The following is a 19,378-nucleotide window of genomic DNA, read 5'->3' as shown; positions in this document are numbered from 1 at the left end:
AATTCATAGCCACCAGGCGGGCTCTGTAAATAACAGAACAAGATTGTTTAAACTTCTGTTTGTGCTCCACAGGGTTACAATGTGTTAAAAGTATCCACTGAAGCATGTGATGTGTGTGCAGATCAGCTGCTCAATCAGTGAGAGTGAAAACAGGTGTGCATCATTATGTCCTCTCAGCACTGAGTGACTGAGCTTTCTCAAGTTGTGTGAAGAAGAGTTAAACTGCTGAAATGGCTGGAACAAGACTGGATTTTGATGAAAGTATTTAAACTTACCAACTTTTCTTTCAAGCTTTCAATGATACCTCACAGTCTCATTCAGCACGGTCTACTGCTGAGCTCAAGAGTCAACTCTCACACTCAAGGCCACACTTAAAGAGAGAAACTGAGCTCCTGAGAGGTATGCTGCAGGTTAAGAGAGAGTAATGTCTACCATAGACTAGAAGACTTTGAAAAGACTTTAGAAAATCTAAAGTCTGACACCTTCTGACATCTTAAGACAATGTGAGCTTTTAGTCACACACTACACACTAAGATTTTGCAAAGACTGGGGATCTGTTTGCAAAAGGATAACTTGATTACTTTTGTGATATTTCCCATCCTGCTCCTGGTGGAAAATACTACACCAAACTCCCATAATGACATTTGACATATTAAGAAATATTAATCTGTCCACAAGTACACATAGCTCTAGAAACAAAAGAAGAAAGGGCTCATATTTCGACAGTACACTTGTCAATTAGAAATCAAAATAATAATTAGGGTGGGAATCGAAAGAGGCCCCACGATACAATATTATCATGATACATCACAATACAATATTATTGTGATTTATTACTTTTTTTCAACTGCCAATTATGTCCCCAAAGGAAAACTTTGTCAACATCAACAGTTTCATCAAATAAAAGTTTTCAGTCATTTTTATTGCAGAAAAATGTATCTAGTGGACTGAAAAAGCAACTGATTATATCATTCTAGTAGTCGACCAAAAGTTTAATTTGTATTTGTAATATGAATAATTTATATAATAAAAAATCAATACTTGGTGTCTGTGTAACGATACGATATTGCCACACAAAAGTATTGTGATACTATGCTGTATGGATTTGTAGCCCCACCCCTAATTATATTGGATTTTGTCACCTCAACTCTCTTCCATCTTCCGTTGGTTAGCTGGGCTATTATAGTGGGAGGAGACTGTGGGAATGAGATGTGAACCGTTTAAAAAATGAAGTTTTCCCACTAAAATAAGTGCTCAGATACATGCTGAACTAAACAGCGACTCTTATTCACTCCATAACTCCAACGGTTTCTCCTCCTTTTCCACAGTGTACACAATATCAGCCCGATTTTAGCCTGACACAGCGTCGTACGGTGTCAGCCCGGATTGTGAAGGACAATTAGTGTGATAAGTGATAATCCATTGTTTCATCTCATGTAGTGTTTCATAGTAGACGACAACTGACGCAGCGTCTGGGATGCCTCACGACTTTTTGTCATTCACGACGTTTCCCATCGCAGCCATCAATCTGACCAATAGACAGAGTATGATCTGCTGCCATGGACACCTGTATGACAACAGCACCCCAACCTTTTTAATATTTCCTCTAGGGATGTTACCACGACAGAGTAAAAGGGGAAAATGATGGTGTGAAACAGCATAGGCACTTTATCAACCCGCTGAGTACTGCCATTAGCATCAGGCTAGCACAGAATGTTATTTCTTCATAATGGAGGATGTAAAGTAATAAAATTTAAAAATAGTAGCATGGCTTTTGCTCACCACAACTGCAGAGGCTACCAGCTTCATTTTCAACAGACTAAATTATAAACAGGCATTTATTTATTATTCTCTCTCTGTCTTTTTCTATTTTTACTTTTTATCTGCTCCCGTTGCCTTGATAAAGTCAATACATCGCACCATCATTTCAAACTCAACACTTTCTGTATCTGTATAAAATTAAAAGCCCCTTATAATTTTGGTTGAGAGAATCCCTTCATTTTCTAAACAGGCTTTTATTGTGAAACATTTGCAGGAAGTTGCTGTGGAGGATTCAGTGACTTGCACTGTTTGCATGCGGTGCTACAAATGTAGCTCCTAACATCTACTGGCACTTTTTATGTTACTACAGTAACATTTCGGCTGGTACATAAACAGACACAGTGACTCAAATAACAGTAATTATAATAAAAATAGGACAGGAATAACCTGATGGCATCACACAGACGATTACAATTACGATTGGAGTGGACCATCGCGTAGTGTGTCATGTCTGTGGGCCAAGGCATGGCATGATTTTATGACTCCACAATCGTGTAATCTGGCAAAGTGACTGTCAGAACAAACAGAAATGTTGAGTAGTGTGAACCAGGCACAAGAGAACCGAGACTTGTTCACGTTCTTGCCTCTTCAGAGTCCCCACCAATGAGTTCCATCTACCCAGTTTCCTGCTTCTTGTTTGGTGCTGGAGACAGCGCAGCTATTCTTCACTATTTGCATGAGCCAAGGCTTTAAACCTAAGATAATAAACATGTTTGATTTGGTCAGAATGTCAAGACGAGAAAAAGACTGACTTATTACAGCTTAGACTGGGTTTAATGACCACCTTATGCCAAATGATTAAGATCATGGCAGCACGCACCAACTGAGATAAAACTCTCAGGATTTTATTTGACATTGGAAATTTGTCTTCGACCGCGAAATTGCTTGAAAAGTTGTTTAGTGTGAGGCCAGCATTCGTCAAAAAGCCTGCAAAGGCATCTGACACTATGATGATTAGAGTGCATATTATAATGTGAGATTCTCAGGGATCAAAGTCAGTGATCAATGACAGATCCACAGTGCAGAGACCATGAGAGAGATAACAACACCGACATGAAAGATGGAGGCACATGATTGCACATTTGGGACACATACAAAAATAGAAAGAAGGAGCAAATTAGAGGCAGAACCTAAAATCTTCTTCTCTTTGATGGCACTTCATATCAGATGGTACTTTACGGTCCCCAGTTAGATATCTTTACTTTCATTTCAGTGCAGTATTGAATCACTGTTTTGTTTCTCACACCTGAGGTAGTCAGAGCTGTACCTTGGCCGTGATTAGATTTTCTTCAAGAATGCGATGGGAAAATTGATATCAAGTTTTTTTTCTTCTACTGTGTTCCCCTCTTCAGAGTTTTAGTCATCAATCCTTTTGAACTAAAGGTGTGTGTGTGTGTGTGTTGCGTCTGCTGTAGCATGCACTTGTGTGTTGCAGCTCTGTACAAGAATGTGCCAAGATACCTCAGCAAAGACTCTGAAGCACTCCTCCTTATCTAATTTATTGATGACTCAGTGTTTGTCCTTGGGGATGTTGTATCACGTTGCCTGGTCATTGTGTAAATTAAATTTATTTCTCTTACTCCACCATCAAATTACCTGAAGCCTCCGTATCCAACCCACACACGGAGGATGTATAACTTTGCGATCGATGTGTGTCTGAAGTGAAGAACTAGGAAGCAGGCTTGCAGTGATTTCGTATTGATGTTTTAGATAGACACAATGAGAGATGGCGGAGATATTTCCAGTTCAGTGCTCTTCCTCTTTGCCAGCAATAAAGCTTTTCACTTTTCTTATTCGTTTCACCTTCATTTTTTGTTCTTGGTCACATTGGAAGTCCTATTTTTTACACTTTTGACATTGGCAGTTGTCTTTTTATGTGAACTCCAGGTATGCAGTATAGGGTTACAGTGCTAATATTTGCTCTTGGTATCATTTTTTAAACTCTTATCTCAGTCATGGACACTCGTCTGTTCTCTAACAGTCTGTGATCTTGACTGAGTCCAGATTTTTGTCTCTTATCTTTTTTTTTTTTTTGCCTTTACTGCTCAACTTTGCCAAATAAGCCGTTGTCAGTTTTTCAAAGACAAATGGTCTATTTAAGCTGCAATAATCAATATTTTTATATCAACAAGGGTTCAAAGCACTACATGTAATGTGAAAGAGGTATCTTCTTGTAGTTAGACACCCACTGAGATTTATCACCAACTCTGCAGAGTTTTCTGTTCATTGTTTTGGTTTTATGGCCCACAACTTTGTCCCACCACTCTCATCAGTCTAATTTCCCACACACCCATGACATTTTGCCCTGGTTTTAGCTTCTCAGGCAACATAGAGGACTCACCGTATTCATAGAGGTTGTTGGGACTATATAGTCTGAAAGGAAAACTGCAGAAGCGATTGTTTTTTTGGGCGTAATGTCAATTCAGCCAATCAAATTGTCATCTCCCATTCCCTTTCAAAACTAGGTCTGCCTGCACCTGGCGTATTTTACATGAGGGATTCGGCAAATTGGAGAAGTGAGCATTTTTCCATTGAGAGTTATGCAGTAAAATGCAGCAAATATTGTTGGACATTTAAACGGCAAACTTGACAGAGGAAATGCAACAAAACTTTTTTGCCTCTGAGAAAATCAATGAAGTTATGCTGCTCCTTGTGTGTAAATGTGCACAGCAACTCTCTTAGGGGGTGATCACACAGAAATGAGACGCGGATGCTTCAAAGACGCTTGAAACACTGGAAGCGCTTATTCAATGCACGCTAGCTACTGGCATCTGACACTCAAAAAGTTGAAAATATTTTAACTTTTCAGCGTCTACGCGCGTCTAAAAAGAAGCGTCTACAAAAATGCACGTCTAAAAAGACGCCAGAAAAACGCCCGTCTAAAAAGACGCTTGAATGCCGGTCAGACGCGCCGTATCATAGGAAAACAATGGTTTTACTGGCGTCGCGTTTCTGGCGTTTCATCTTGGTGTGATCGCTCCCTTATAAGGGAGTCAGACAGCAGATGTGCAGCTCTGCTCTGATCTCTGCTATGTTCACATTTTAGAGAATGTATTTTCCTTATTAATGATTCATTTCACCCAACCGCAATCCATCAGTACACCCCTGTGTGTATAACAATGGCGTGCATATCCATTGTGAACCCGCCTAGGATAGCAAGATGTGTAGGCACATCATACTATCTGAATAATACACCCTTTAAATAGCAGGAAAATACTGCGGTATTCTGACTTTACACCAGGTTTTTGTTGGTCAATGGCACAATCACTATCTGCTGCCTAAAAATAGTAAACCAACAATGCGCCTGATCACACCTCATTTGAAGACCTACATGCCCATGGGCATTTCAACTAACACAACACTGGCATTGGCTTTGAAAATGACAGTGACAGTTGTGCTGTGCTACTTTGCACCAGGTGAAAATTATGTCCCTTCAACAAACAACATTAATCAAAGAGGCTAGGCAGGTTTTAAGACGAAAATACAAACTTTATCCAGAATTATTACAGTAGATAAATGCGATTTTAGGTAGTGCATAAATCTTTTTTGATATGTAATTGCTTTACATAGCATTTTTATTAATGATTCTATTACTGTAAAAAGCATGATAATCAATTTCATCATGTTACTGCTAGATTACTGGTTAAAATTTATATAAATGCAGGCAACAATATTTACTATTTTGTTTTTGATTGAAGGACCTCTGACTTTATTGTGCCCCTTACTTCTGAAACCAAACTTACCCCCTTTTCAGCCAGCATTTGTTTTCAGTAAAAAAGCTCTGATAAACCTGCACTGCAACAAACAATAGACAAACACAGTGAGCAACTGGCTTGTGAACACAGTGGAGCATTTAACAGCTAAAGAGCCAGATATTTCCCTCAGGAGTTGAGACCAAAACAGAGCTTAAAGGGGAGTGAATATTGGACTTACATTTGCCAAAAGCACGACTCCGGAAGAATGCTAATGTTGCTCTGTGACTGCAGGATGGTAAAATGTCTGTTAACACATCATAAAGCTGAACTTTATAACTTGACTAAGTAGGTCTTGACAACAGCCTTGGCATCAACGTGTAGTATAATAATCGAGTCAATCAATCAGTGGTTGATTTTACACTGATATTTTGTTCACTGATTATTGAAGTTATGTAAGCCCTTTTGGAAAGTACTCATGCATGCTGTGTACCAATTTGCGCTGTCAGTCAGCGTTTTAGAGTAGGTGTCACTTTTTTAAATGATGGATGTTTCATTTTGGAACAAAGCTCTTTTCATACAAGATGCTCTGCCTTGCTGCTAGCCAGCTGGATACTTATGCTGGCCCCTTTATCTTATTCGGTCCAGTCTTGACTGGGTTTCTAACATATTCCAGGCATGCGTGACCTCGACCACATTGATGTCGCCCTTGGAGAGATGCAAACACCTCTCATGCATTTCCCCGAGCGAGTAAAATTCCTCTCTATTTGAACTGAACTAGCTAAGAAGAATTGAAATCACTGAAGAGATTATGGGTTGGAATGAGGGAAAAAAGGAGTACTGTCATTTGGTCAGAGACAAACTCATCTGTACGATACATTCCTTTGGACCCAGATTAAAATAATGGAATTCATGAGATATTTTTCATCTCATTCCCAAGAGCTATAACTGTACCTCTTTGTTTTGCTGTCATAGAAGTGACCCTTTGCACTTCAAAAGGCGTAATTTCCGGCTCCAATTCCTATTCAAATGTGATATTATACTGATATCGTTCCTGTTCTAAAGTAATAAGAAAATCACTGATGACACTGGCTCATTAAAACGGAAAGTTTAAGAGAGAACAATCTCACTCTCTCAAAAATCCAGGCAGTCATTTTTAGCTGCCTCATGTTCTCACTGTGCAGCTCCTGAAGCCACACACTACTTACACTTGTATTTCTATCCACCACCATCTAAACCGCTATCAGGCTCCCATATGAAACATCCCACTTCTCTTATGTAACATCATTTGCCAGTGGAGTGCTGACAGTTTCCATCCACACACGAGTGTTTCACTCCATTAGAAATCTGTAGGAGAGACGGCCTTCCCCACTCCCACCAGTCCAGGAGTATTTAAAATGAGATACAATTATGTGTATTGAATCAATTATAATTCGTCTTTTCTCATTGGGGAAGTTAGTGAGTCTATTAAATTTTATGCACTATGTGATCATTCTTTACATTCATTTTGTTGTATCTGCTTCAGGATGATTCTGACTCACAGGCAGGTAGGAGTTAATGTTTCGTTATAGCACAGCAGGTGTGGTTTTAGTTTGGAGTTTTGTTCCCTGTCCTGTTATAAAAATCTGTTTTAGTGCCTGCTGTGGTTTGAAAATGACTCACCTGGAAGACTATATTCTGATGTATAAACTATATGATTTAGGCTGCTTTGATGTGATTCAGAATCAAGTCGTTTTTATTACTTTTCCAGTACTGCTGCAATTTTCTCTCTATGCGGGTAGTCACTGTAAGTATTTGAGTAAAAACTGTCTTCAGAAATTCTGCTTCACATCTTCCAGTTTTCACACAGACATAAGAAATAATGGAGGGCAGGGAGTTTTATTTCATAAGTTTCCTCATCCATTGTTAACACATGATGTTGACAAGTTCCACTCGCAGAAGCAGGTCAATTATAATTCAATAAAGGCTCAGTGGCAGAGGTGAACAGAGGCAAGGCTTGAGTCATACCATCCAAATAAAGGTCACTGGTCTCTAATTACCCCCGAGGTCTCCTGATGAGATCTGAAGAAAGAGTGAGCAACCCCCGTTGAGTCAAATGTTCACAGTCGTCCATCTCACACCCACAGCATTTAATGGCCGTATTCATTTTTCACCTTGTCCCCTTAGAAATTCTGATTTACGTTGTTGTGGCAACATAATCCCTGCCTGGATATGTTAAGACACAAGGTTTTAGTCAGGTAACAAAACACTTCATGTACCCTATCGGCTTTGGAAGGAGGATGGCAGTGTACAAAGTGTAGTACTGAGAGACCAGAAGCTCAGGTTCCTGTCCAGCCTGTCTTAGGTTAAGCATGTTGGTTAAGTTTAGGGAAAGATTGTGATTTCGGTTAAATGTTGATAATAAAAAACAATGCTTTGGTCAGTACAAGTGGATGGTGTATTGTAAGATTACCAATTTTGGCGGAAAGCAACTGAAATACGTTGTTTGTCAACATTTGACTGATTTTATTGATACTCTTTCAGTATCAACATTTTTGTGACTGATCAGGTATGTTAAATAGTGACATTTCCTTATTACATTAATGGAAAACGTAACTTGCCCTGAAAATGTATTTGTTGTTTACAAGTAGTTGTATATAAATGTAATTCCTAGATGACAGGGCTGCATCCCTTCTGGGTCAGGGATGTGCTGTGTAGATTAAGATGGACGACACGTCTCCTTTTACCCCCACTTTATTAGTCGTTACTGAAAAAAGTAGTGCCATTAGTAACACCGTTATTTATAACGCCGTTATTCCCATCACTGGTAATGATGTCTGTGTGTTAAAAACAAAGATGGACCAAGAGGCGATTAGCCTAACTAGCATCAAGACTAGACAAAGTTACATTCCTGTTTGTATAGAGAATAATGTTGTTACCAATCTTTATGCTAAGCTAGGCTAACTGTCTACAGCTCTATACTTTAAAAGGTTAGCCGACTTTGCCTATTTTCAACCAGCTTTGTATCATAACAATGTGGGTAGTATGTGTAAATGAACTATAGTAAACTTCCCTTCATCTTACCAGCACCATGATCTCCTTGCTCATCTCCCAGCGCATGCGTTTCGACTTATCCAGTGAATTTTTGCTGGCTTTAGGGTTGTTGCCTTAATGACAGATTGTACTAATGCATTTTCGTATTCCGTATGCATGGGCACAAAAAATATAGAAGCTGTTAAAGAAAGAGACCTGTACCGCCCCTTTCTCTTAAACTCAAATCAAACTGTAAAACTAAGCAGTGCAGATGAAATATGAACCAAGATTATGTTACTGTATTGCTCATTTCTTGCCTAAAATGTCGTCAGAAGTATATTTTAGTGCACTGTTTGGCTGTAATATGAGAATTTGTGAACAGGAAGTGGGAGCCATACTTATTATCTTTATTGTAATGAATTGTAAATAAAGGCTGAAAAAACTGAGATCAAAAAGTAAAACTAAGCAGCTTTCATCAAATATGAACCTTTTTACCTATTTTACCTTACAGTTTAACTGTAATTCAAGATCCTTCGAGGATGTTCGTTACCAGCCGGCCAACATATTGTGTCCTGCGGAGGAAAGGCAAAACTCACATTACATCACCCATCAGCAGGAACATTTATTGGTCAGGTGTGGTGCAGTACATTTTGGTAATTGTAGGTTTTCTACTTCTTGAGCAGAAGCAATTGCCACAGCCCTTTTCTTCTGTTTTCTCTGGTCATGTGGCACCAATTTCAAAAGTATTTGTGTCTTTCTACTGCATAGAGAGCCTAGTTTTATGAGAAAGACGATATTTCTAGTAGTGAAATACTTCTTAAACTCACACCCATGAGAATGGTATTGCTCCTCTTTCTAGGTCTTGCAACAAAAGCAGAAATATTGCCCTTATCCATGTTTTAACTCAACAATGGATCCACACAGAATTATGTCTTGACTCTACACTTTGTTTTCTGCAAATAAACATCAACACCTAACACAAGAACTTGAAGAAGAATAAGGATCGGGTTGATTTTTGCCACTGCAGCTTAACTTTGTGATTTAGGCTCCTAAGAGGGCTGAATTTCCACAGAAAAAAAATCTGTGCAGTGCAGGTTATCTCCCTATATTGGCTCCCAGCTGAACAGCTTTGTCATAGCTGCTCCGCTGAGGTTCGAGAATTGGTCTCCAAAGGTATGGGGCTCTCCCACCTTATCCCTCTCTTGGCAGCAGATCAATAGATTAGCGGGGATGTGTGCCCAACCTGCTTCCTCCAAATTGGTGTGTGAAAGGTGTATCTATGAGGGATTTCTGCCAGCCAAGCCCTTCTTCTCCAGCTGAAATCTGCCACCGCCTGACAGTGGATTTCTACTCTGCTTTATTTCCCAAACAGTCGTCTATCCAGCTCATCTCTTTACCTTCATCTCCTCTTCTTTTATGCCTCCTTTATCTATTTCCCTATTCTGTCTCCCACCCAACTTCTCTATCATTCCTGTTTCGCCTTCCCTCGCTGTCCTTCACTTTGATATTCCATTTTGTCTTCCTTCAGTCCTCCTTTTCCAGCTCCACCACCCCACACTCCTGCCACCTGACCACCTCTCTGTTTCACCTCACACTGAGCAGCTTGTGCCCCCAGCCTGCAAGTAAGCCTGTGGCATCCTGTCTATGTCTGCCTACTCTCTGATTATATTCTCCTGCAGTGCAAATCCAAGAGGCAGGCAGCAAGAAATCCCCAGTTGGAAAAAAAAAAAAGCCTTTACACAAGTGACTGTTGCTGTCAGCTCGCTTGGCATTAGCCAGATGAGTCCGAAAGTACCCTGTGCCATTTTCAATTAGGCTCAACACACTGACGGGACGGACATTTTAATATAGAAGGGATTGAAATGTCTCTCAGTGTACTTGAACATATGTATATTCTGGAGATTACCTGTTCTTTTTTATGTCTCGGAACAATTTTTCAAGGATAAATTTGATGGGGACAAACTCCATTGCTGGAAAATATTTTCTGTCAAGGACATGCACACATAGTGGTGTAAGTGGTTCGAGCCACTACCCCATTGTCTTCTCTCACTAAAGTGCCCTGTGGAAGTGCCAAAACACAGCAGTTCCTCTAATGGCCACTTGAGGCTGGCTGCAAAAATGAGTCAGTCTCCAAATGGCCAACTTAACAGCAGAAATAAACATATACACAATCTGGTACAAAAACAGGTTATGGTCTCTATAGCTATTTTCCCTGTTCATGACACCAGTTTGGGGGAAAATGTTTATGTAATTTACCGGTTTAAATTTGTCCAAATATGGTCACCTCGGTCACTTCTGGCTCCAAAAACCATGATAGCTACGGCCAAATTGTGAAATTCAAGGCTTCAAAACAGGAATCCACAAACCAGTGGGTGACATCACGGTGGCGTTGTTTATAATTTTTATACAGTCCATGTCAGTATGTATGTGAAACAGTCTGGACCAAATCAATAAATATAAATTATCAGATGACTGGGGATCAGGGCAACCAAAAAGTTGCCAGTGGTCATCTGCTTGTCACAACACAGTGAATACATACAGTGAAACCAAAAAAATTAATGATAGGCTAAAGCTAGCTAGGTATCAGAGGTAGGAGCGAGTCATTATTTTGCAAATCACAAGCAATTTTACAAAAAATATTACAAATTTACAGAAATAATCGACCCTTTTTAAAATTTGATTTATTATAACAGGTTTGTTAAAATTTACTTAGCCCTTAAGCTAATATTAGCTAAGCATTAGCTTCCCAACTATGTTAATATTAGCCTTTACTTACAGTTCTTTGTGTAATTTCAAATGTCGAACAAGGTAGAAAAATGTTGCATCTCTCTCAGTAATTTCTGATCTGTATTGCATAACCTACTGCAACTTGTTTATTGTTGACCAGTACATAATTTTTGTATGTTCGAATTAAATTATTTTTGGTATCAGTTTTTCAAAGTGGTGCTCAGGTATGTACAATAGTTCTTCTTGGTTCTCTCCTGCAACTTGATCGGAAGTTGTTTGTGTGGTTCAAACAAAATGGATCTGGGTAATTAAGTGTCAAGGGGGAATAAATAGTGTTAATGTTAGTTGATTCGATAGCACACCTTTTAAGTAATGGGGGAAGTTATCAAGTATTTTTAAATCAAAAGGCTCAAGTCCAAGTGAAGTCACAAGTCACTGGGGTCTTTTTTTGAGTTTGTTTAAGTCATCAGATTTGTGACTTGAGTTTGCCTCGATTCCAAGACATGAGACTTGAATACGTACCTCTGCTAGGTATATTTGTATGTCCTTATCCGACAGTGACCAAAGTCATAAAACACACACATCTTTAGGACAATATTTTCTTCTTTTGTGGTCAAATTTCTAGTCTTATGTAATAATGATAATGAATATTAGAATAGCATCCTTTTGCATGAAATTGCATTGCTGGCATATATACAATATTGCTGTATATATCAATTGTACATAGCCACATAGTAATGTTTACATTGGAAATCCTTACAAGCTTTAGGTGTAATACATTCTAGGCAATTATTTTCCACTGCTTTCCTTCTAATATGGAGCTTTATGATCTTTCCCATGCAAGTAAGCTATGTAATTGAATAATACCTGAAAGCAAGTTGGCAGTTTTGCAGATTATATAATGTTGCATATTACAGTGCTCCATTTAAAGAGATGACAGAGAGACAGAGCTGTAGGCAGCAAAAGAAAGTCATGAAAATATGTTTGTCTCAGCCATTCTCATTCCCAGGTTGTCAAATATTGATGCTTTGCCACGCCCTTCACAGTGTGATATCAACGCTGACGGCAGCCTCTAGTATCATTATGGGACACACCAGGCTTTCAACTAACTGGAATATAAACCCATCCCCTGCAATACCTGATGCCAAGAGCAACTAGCGTAGTATAAGGAACAAGAAAATCAGTATAGGGTTGGAGGGAGGGAAGGCTGATGGGTCAAACAAAACTGGACTTTCACCCAGGAGACCGCAGTTCACGTCCCTTGTGAAATCAAATCACTGTTGTTTTAACATAACATTACATACCTATGAACAGTCGTCACGCACTCACTCACACGACGTATTTACATCACTACACAACACATAATGAACATACTTATTTAAACCTAAAACATGATCTTTAGCTTTAGCTTTGTTGCCTAAACCTAACCGTGACTGTTTCACAACATTAACCACATGTGACGAATTCAATGTTAATATTTCAGCTATGCCTCACGTAAAAATGCTAAAAGAAGCTAAAAAGAATGTGTCGCTGTCAGTCCCCAAGTAGTCTCGCTCACCAGACCTTTCTCAAGTAAAGAAAGGTCTGGCTGGGCCGACTCTCACTTTGAGATTGGAGAAAAAAACGCCTCGGCTGCTTGTACTTCTTTCAACCAATCACAATCGTTCTGGGCGGTGCCACAGCAATGGTGCGCTTGCAAAAATATTGCCGGGGGGAAACAGGTTTTGGTGTAACATGCCCACAAAAATATCACCTACAGGACGCGAACCATGGCAGAAAAATGGCTACATCCCCGCAAGATCAAACACCGCAAAAGTTAGTAAAGGACGTGTTGAAAACAGTTGAAAACTGCTACACAACCAGAGGTGGTAGGGCGGGACTTCAGCGTTCCACCCAATGAGAGGCTGATCTCTGCAGCAAACTTCCGCCCACTCAGACAAGTCTCCAAGGGATGTGACAAAGCATCAAAGGTATTTGATGACCTTGGAATGAGAACAGGTAGGTTTGTCTCCATATCTTTGCTAAAAGCTGGAAATATGCAGTTGCAGGTGCATTCAGGAGGAGGCATGGGGACAATACAGCGGGGTGGGGATGCCCTTTTTTAAAAAAAAAATTGTCCTCACTGCACTTCATAATGTCTGTGCACACCCCTGTTTGCAGGAGATCTTTCTTTTTTCTGTGCCACTGCAGAACTCTCCTCACTGTATACTGTTAAGACGTGGATCCACATAAGAACTTAATATGATTTGTGCCCAATTTCGATTTGTTCATGTTCAGAGTCACCTGGGTACCCATCCTGCAGCCAGACTATTGTCGGGAGTTGTAGTTGGAGTAGGGATCGGAGAGACAACGAATTGCCTGATGATTTGGCTGCTGTGTGGCTGACCAGATGGGCTCTTTCCTTTCTCAGTCACTTTCCATAAAGCAGGCAATCAGTCAGGTTCGTAGGACACGGCCGACACTGATGTAGCCTCAACGCGGATTAGTCTGAGCCCACTGTCGGGCTATGGCGCTGTTACACTGCAACCTTGGGGAAACATCAAGGTCCTGTGACTTCGATGTCTGATAAAGAGACATACTCTCTACATTATGTCTCTAGTTGGGCCAAAGAGAGCATTACGGTATGACTTTAATACAAGCACATTTAATCCCGGGAGTGTGTTTGCCTTTATTGTCTTCTCTTCTGTAATCTAATTGAAGGCTAACATGCTATTCACAAAGTGATTACCTTGTAATACTCTTTTAAGCAGCGCTGTATGCTTCCCGTATGGCTAACAATCTGACAATGAAAAAATTTGTTTTCTTCTAAAGACGCAATGCCCAAAAGGTTTGCTGCTTGCTGCCCTTTCTCTATTATCTCCCCTCTGTTAATTGCTCATTAGGAGGGAAAATGTGGTTTTAATTGTCTGACGGTCGAGACAGTCTGAAGTTCATTAGAGCTAATGTCCAAACTTCACAGAGGCACACAGTGGCTTATGGTGCCCGTCTAGACACAAACAACAACACTCGGCCAATTATTAATACATCCCATAAGAGCCTTTAGTGAATATTTGTGTGTTTATGCAAGAACTTATATGTTTGATCATAACATGACAACACGATGAATTTGTTGGTTATAATTGCCCTGCCTCTGCCTTATTGCATATTTTTGCAGTTGTACTCACAAAATGTTCTCCCCAGAAGACAAATGTAAGGTTTGGTAAACAAACCTCAGTAGGTAAAGCACAAATAATGGCTTGTCAGGGGACCCATACTTTAACTTCTAAGCACTGAGGCTACTTTTATTTTAACAGTACTAGGAGTCCATTGCCATGCTAATGACTTTGTGAGGCTGTAATGTTCATTGTAAAGAGGATGGTGTCAGAATAACAAAAAAAAGTCAGACATAAATAATGTACAAATAATGACAAATGGGTTGCTAGAAAGAGAAGATGCTCAAGTCACATGCATCTTGAATAAGTCTTAAGAACAAAGTCCTTGGTTTTGTTATTTGTTACATGAAAAGTGTTGGTTCTATTTATCTAAATTTTATAATTTATCTAATCATCTATTTACCATTTAATATCAATTAATATTTGTTTACACAAACAGTTACACAGTTTAGTGTGTTGGTATGTTATAATGGAAAGTTACATTAAATACAAAGTACAGTTGAGGCAGTTGGGTGTGCCACTAATTTTCAAGGTCCATTTATCGATCCAACCATTTTCTTCCGTTTATCCGAGGCAGTCATGGTGGTAGCAGGCTAAGCAAGGTAGTCCAGTTGTCCCTCTCACTAGCAGCATTCTCCAACTCCTAGGATATTCCGAGGTGTTCCCGGGCCAGATGAGATATATAATCTATCCAGCATGTTCTGGTTCTACCCAGGGTCTTTAAAGGCATTTGGTAATAAATTCAAATGTTGGACAGTCGTCTAAGTCTTAGGATTCATCTTCTGGGGAACATGAAGAACTGTACCAAAATCAAATGCCTGTCTGTCATGTAGATTTGGAGATATTTCACTGGACACATGCTGATGGTGCTAGATGAAAACTAATGGGATGAAGGTTGTCATAGGTTCACCCTCTGGACACTGTGAATATCTTTACTTCTTTACTTCTTTGCAACATTTCACTCTGAACCAAAAAGGTCAGCCTCTTCGTGGAGTGGGGGGAAAAGTCAGGGGATCACCAAAGTCTGTAGGATTCATCCTCTTGGGACAGCGAATGTCATAACAAAATTCAATGGCAATCCGATATTTGTTGATTTTAGTCTGCACCCAAATGGTGGTTAAAGAAGAACAGAAGAACATAATATGTACGTGCCTTTAAAAAACTATTGTTGAAATCACTGTTGAAAAATAACTGTGTTACGATGTGACAAGGCTATGGTGAAGGTTTGGTTTGGTTTAGGCACAAAGATTACTTGATTCGGATTCAGCCCAGTCGCCAGAAGAAACTGTTGCCATTTTATGTTTTTGTAAAGCACGAATACTTTACATTGCATGTTTATTGTATCAATGTTTGTCAAATGCTGTGGTATAGAAGCCTACTTGGGATGGTGGATGGTTTGTCACCGAGGCGTGACACCTGCCAAGCTGCAGACCACTGTTTGAGCCCCAAAAAAACAAAACCAGTTGTGATTTAGTGACAAAAAACAGTTGCTTTTTACTGAGACATCACAGCTTTTACAGCTGACATGGGCGCATAAAAAGCAGTTGTGTTCAACCAAGACATTGTTGCTTTTCTAGCCGAGATAGTGGCACAAAAAGCCATTTTTACCAAAACACTGCTGTTTCTCCTGCCAGGATTGTGCCCCCCAAACCGGGTATTTTAAGCCAGAACATGATGTTTTCCCAACCATAATCAAGTTGTTTTTGTGCCTTAACCTAACAACACATTAATGTAGGTTTAGGGGAAAATCAAAATAAAAAAGAAACCGTTAAAGTTAGGGGACCCTCATCATCGTTAGAGTTGTACCAATACCAATGCCGGTAACGGAAATGCCTCTGATACTGCCTAAAATGCGTTATCGGCGAGTACAGCCTATGACCAATCTGATACCACGAAATGCCTCATGTCATTACGCATACGCACGCTACAGGCAAACAAAACGGAAACGGAGTTTAAAAAGCATTTTACTGTAGCCTTTAAAATGTCTTTTTTACCAAATTGTGTGGCTGCACTTTAACCTGTGTCTCGATCTGTGTCAACACTGGATAATAATAATAATAAAAAAAAGTTTTATGGCATTCATTCTACTATTATGTATTTATTTCTTAATATTTTACATAGAGTTTTAGGAGTTGAGACATACAACAATTCATATCCCATCCATTTTTATTTTACGCGCTGGTATCGGATCGGTACTCGGTATCAGCAGGTACCTAAGGTTCAGGGATCGGAATCTGTATCAGGAAGGAAAAAGTGGTATTGGTACATCTCTAATCATCATACTAGGGAACGATCTTGCTCATGGTTAAGAGACACCAACGGTGACTGTTGTAGGAAACAAGAAATGAACAGTGCTGTCTCATGTTAAAGTTTGGCATTTGTCTATAATAACTTCACTTGATAACTTTCACTCTCAACGGACAGTAGTCATAATTACTAGGACTGCTAGGGGGCTGTGTCGCCTGGAACACATGTTGTTTTGGGACACTTTGCGAAATGACTTATTCTGTCGTTTCCCTTCAGAGGACAGTTAGCAATGAGACCCAGGCAATATGTTTCATTTGGTCCTAAGAATAATGTCTTATACACAGTAATTCTGCCCTTTTCTAATCATAAATATTGATAGCCAGGGAGAGGCCTGGCTGAAGGTGGTGACAGCATATCTCCAAGGCAGGAAATGCAGAGATTTATTACTCTTATATTGTTATGCAGGTATACCTGGCAGAAAAGTGAGAAGGAGCCTAAGAAAAATATGTTTATAGAGCTAGAGAGTATTTTTTCATTATCCCTACATTCAAATATACTCCTGTTTTGCCATATTTAGAGTGAGTGTATCTATTAAAGATGAAATATACCTCAAGTTCCTTGACTGTCCTGAGTCTCTAATTCTGACAATGAGATGTAATGGCTTTTATTTAGGAATTATTGACTTTGCTTCTAGCCATGCAGGATTTAATGAAAATGGATTTGAGTCACATAGATTTTCTCACCTGAGTGTTTTAATATCTATTTGTTGCTGCAAGTGCTGATGTAAAAGACTTTAGGCTGAAACTGAATAGCTTCTTCCCCTTTTTTTGTTTTCCTCATGCTTTCCCTTCGGCTTCTTCTCCTCGTCTGTCCCCTCCAGTGGTCGTGTTGTATTTGCAGGCCGTGGGAACCAAAGAATGGAGAGAGGTAAGTTAAGCAACCTTTTGCTCTTCAATATAAGTATCCAATATTTGTGTCTACCTGTCTGCCAGATATGTGTTTTTCTTTTAGGAATGCTAAATTATTAACTTCAAGAGTTTTCTTTGATGCTGGTAACTTTGAGTTAGAAATAAGAGCAGGGGTTATTATGAGTCCAGAGGCAACCCACTGCAAATCCTGAAAACATTGTTGTAGAAAATTGAAAGCGTCAACCTCTTCACTTACCCACAGAAGTGTAACCGCTGTCTGAAATGGACTCAGGTGGGGGAAAAAAAACTTCATATACCTGACCCAATCTGATGAATTAATAGTACAGGTTAAGGAATAAATAAATAAAAAGGATCTCATTATATCAGGTTTCAGATGTTAGACAAAAGAAATTCATATCATGACTCAGGGCTGGGAGAAAGAGAAGGGAGATTCCTTTTCGGTCTCATCAAATATGCACCATCTGCTCCTCACGACTTCTTGCTGTCTCGCCCTCTGTCACTTTTTTTAAGGTGGGGTTATGTGACTTTCCATTCATTACCGCTTCTTTGAATTTCTTCCCTTTTTCATTTTTTTGCATCTCCCCGCCACACAGACACATTTTCGTGTCATCTCTTAGCCCTATTTTCCCCTCATCTTATTTGCCTATGACATTCTGTCCTTAGTCGGTGTATTTACACATTTGCAAATTCAAAGTCAACACTGATGTGTCAGTGAGGGCTTTGCCTCCACTGATCCCCTCACTTCAAGACACCTCACACCTTTTTTTTATTCTGTGTGACAGTGCTTAATCAAAAACACGGCATGAATTGCACTGCAATCAGTAGAGTAAACATCTTGCTGTCAGCCATACACGCCATGTGCAGATTATTGTGCTTGCACAGAAACCTGACAAATCCTTTGTTTTCTTTTGACATAATTTTTTTTGCATTGTGGCAATACTTGAATTTGTAAATGAAATTTTGTCCTCTGAGGGAGACATCGTGCATTTGCACTCTTTTTCAGCAAGCGAAAAAAACCCATATCTGCAAGTAGCATTTGGTCTGACATATCACAATATCCTGAAGGCGTACAGTAGCATGATGTCTCCAACTAGTCCATCTTCAACCCTCCATTGTGGAGTGTCTCTTTTTCTTTCTGTTTTTGTGGTATGTGTAAGACTGTTATTATGTTGTGCTTCTTTTTGTTTGTTTGTTTGCTGTTTCTGCTGCATCAGGCTGTGGACCAAATTGTTTTCTGATCACAGGAGGTTCCATTTTCCCAGCCAATGCACATGATCCTCCACTTACAGGCTCCCACAAATCATCTGTGGTTGCTCATGGATGACTCCAGACTGTACATGATCTAAAACCAGAATAAATGACCTGGTTGCATCAGCATTTAAAAATGTATGAAGTTAATTCAGTTTAATGGAATCAGTTTAACTAGTCCAATGAAGTTAATTCAGTTTAATGGAATCAGTTTAACTAGTCCAAACCCATTGAATGCACAGTTGCCCACATACAGTTTCACATGGTGTGTGTTTGGGATACAGGTCATAGGAAATTGCAGATTAAATAGTCAACTGAACCCATTAAGAAGAGCAACGTATTCAGACAGAGTTTTTGAAAAACGTGGGACAGACAGAATGACTGACTGACAGAATGACACACTGACAGTTTCCGTGATTATGTACAGCATACCATACCATGACTTAGTCATACCAAAAATTAGAAAAAAACCAAAACATTGGGCCACAGGGGGAGCCACAGTGATCGGTCGCATTTTAGCCATTTTTAAGCATTTTTCTGTTGTTATAGC

At 39.5% G+C, this 19,378-nt stretch overlaps 1 protein-coding gene across 1 annotated transcript in view; it reads left to right on the top strand.

Annotated features, from left to right (window-relative positions):
- cpne9 (copine family member IX) overlaps positions 1-19,378 on the top strand; it is a 122,718-nt gene that overhangs the window by 9,676 nt on the left and 93,664 nt on the right. The window contains exon 3 of the mRNA XM_050066249.1: positions 17,532-17,578. Coding sequence (XP_049922206.1) covers positions 17,532-17,578 — 47 coding nt within the window. The remainder of the gene's footprint in view (positions 1-17,531; positions 17,579-19,378) is intronic.

The sequence above is a fragment of the Epinephelus moara genome, chromosome 16 (assembly GCF_006386435.1).
Source record: "Epinephelus moara isolate mb chromosome 16, YSFRI_EMoa_1.0, whole genome shotgun sequence".
Classification (NCBI taxonomy): domain Eukaryota; kingdom Metazoa; phylum Chordata; class Actinopteri; order Perciformes; family Serranidae; genus Epinephelus; species Epinephelus moara.
The sequence above is the reverse complement of the archived record's forward strand: the minus strand, read 5'-3'. Positions and strand labels throughout refer to the sequence as shown.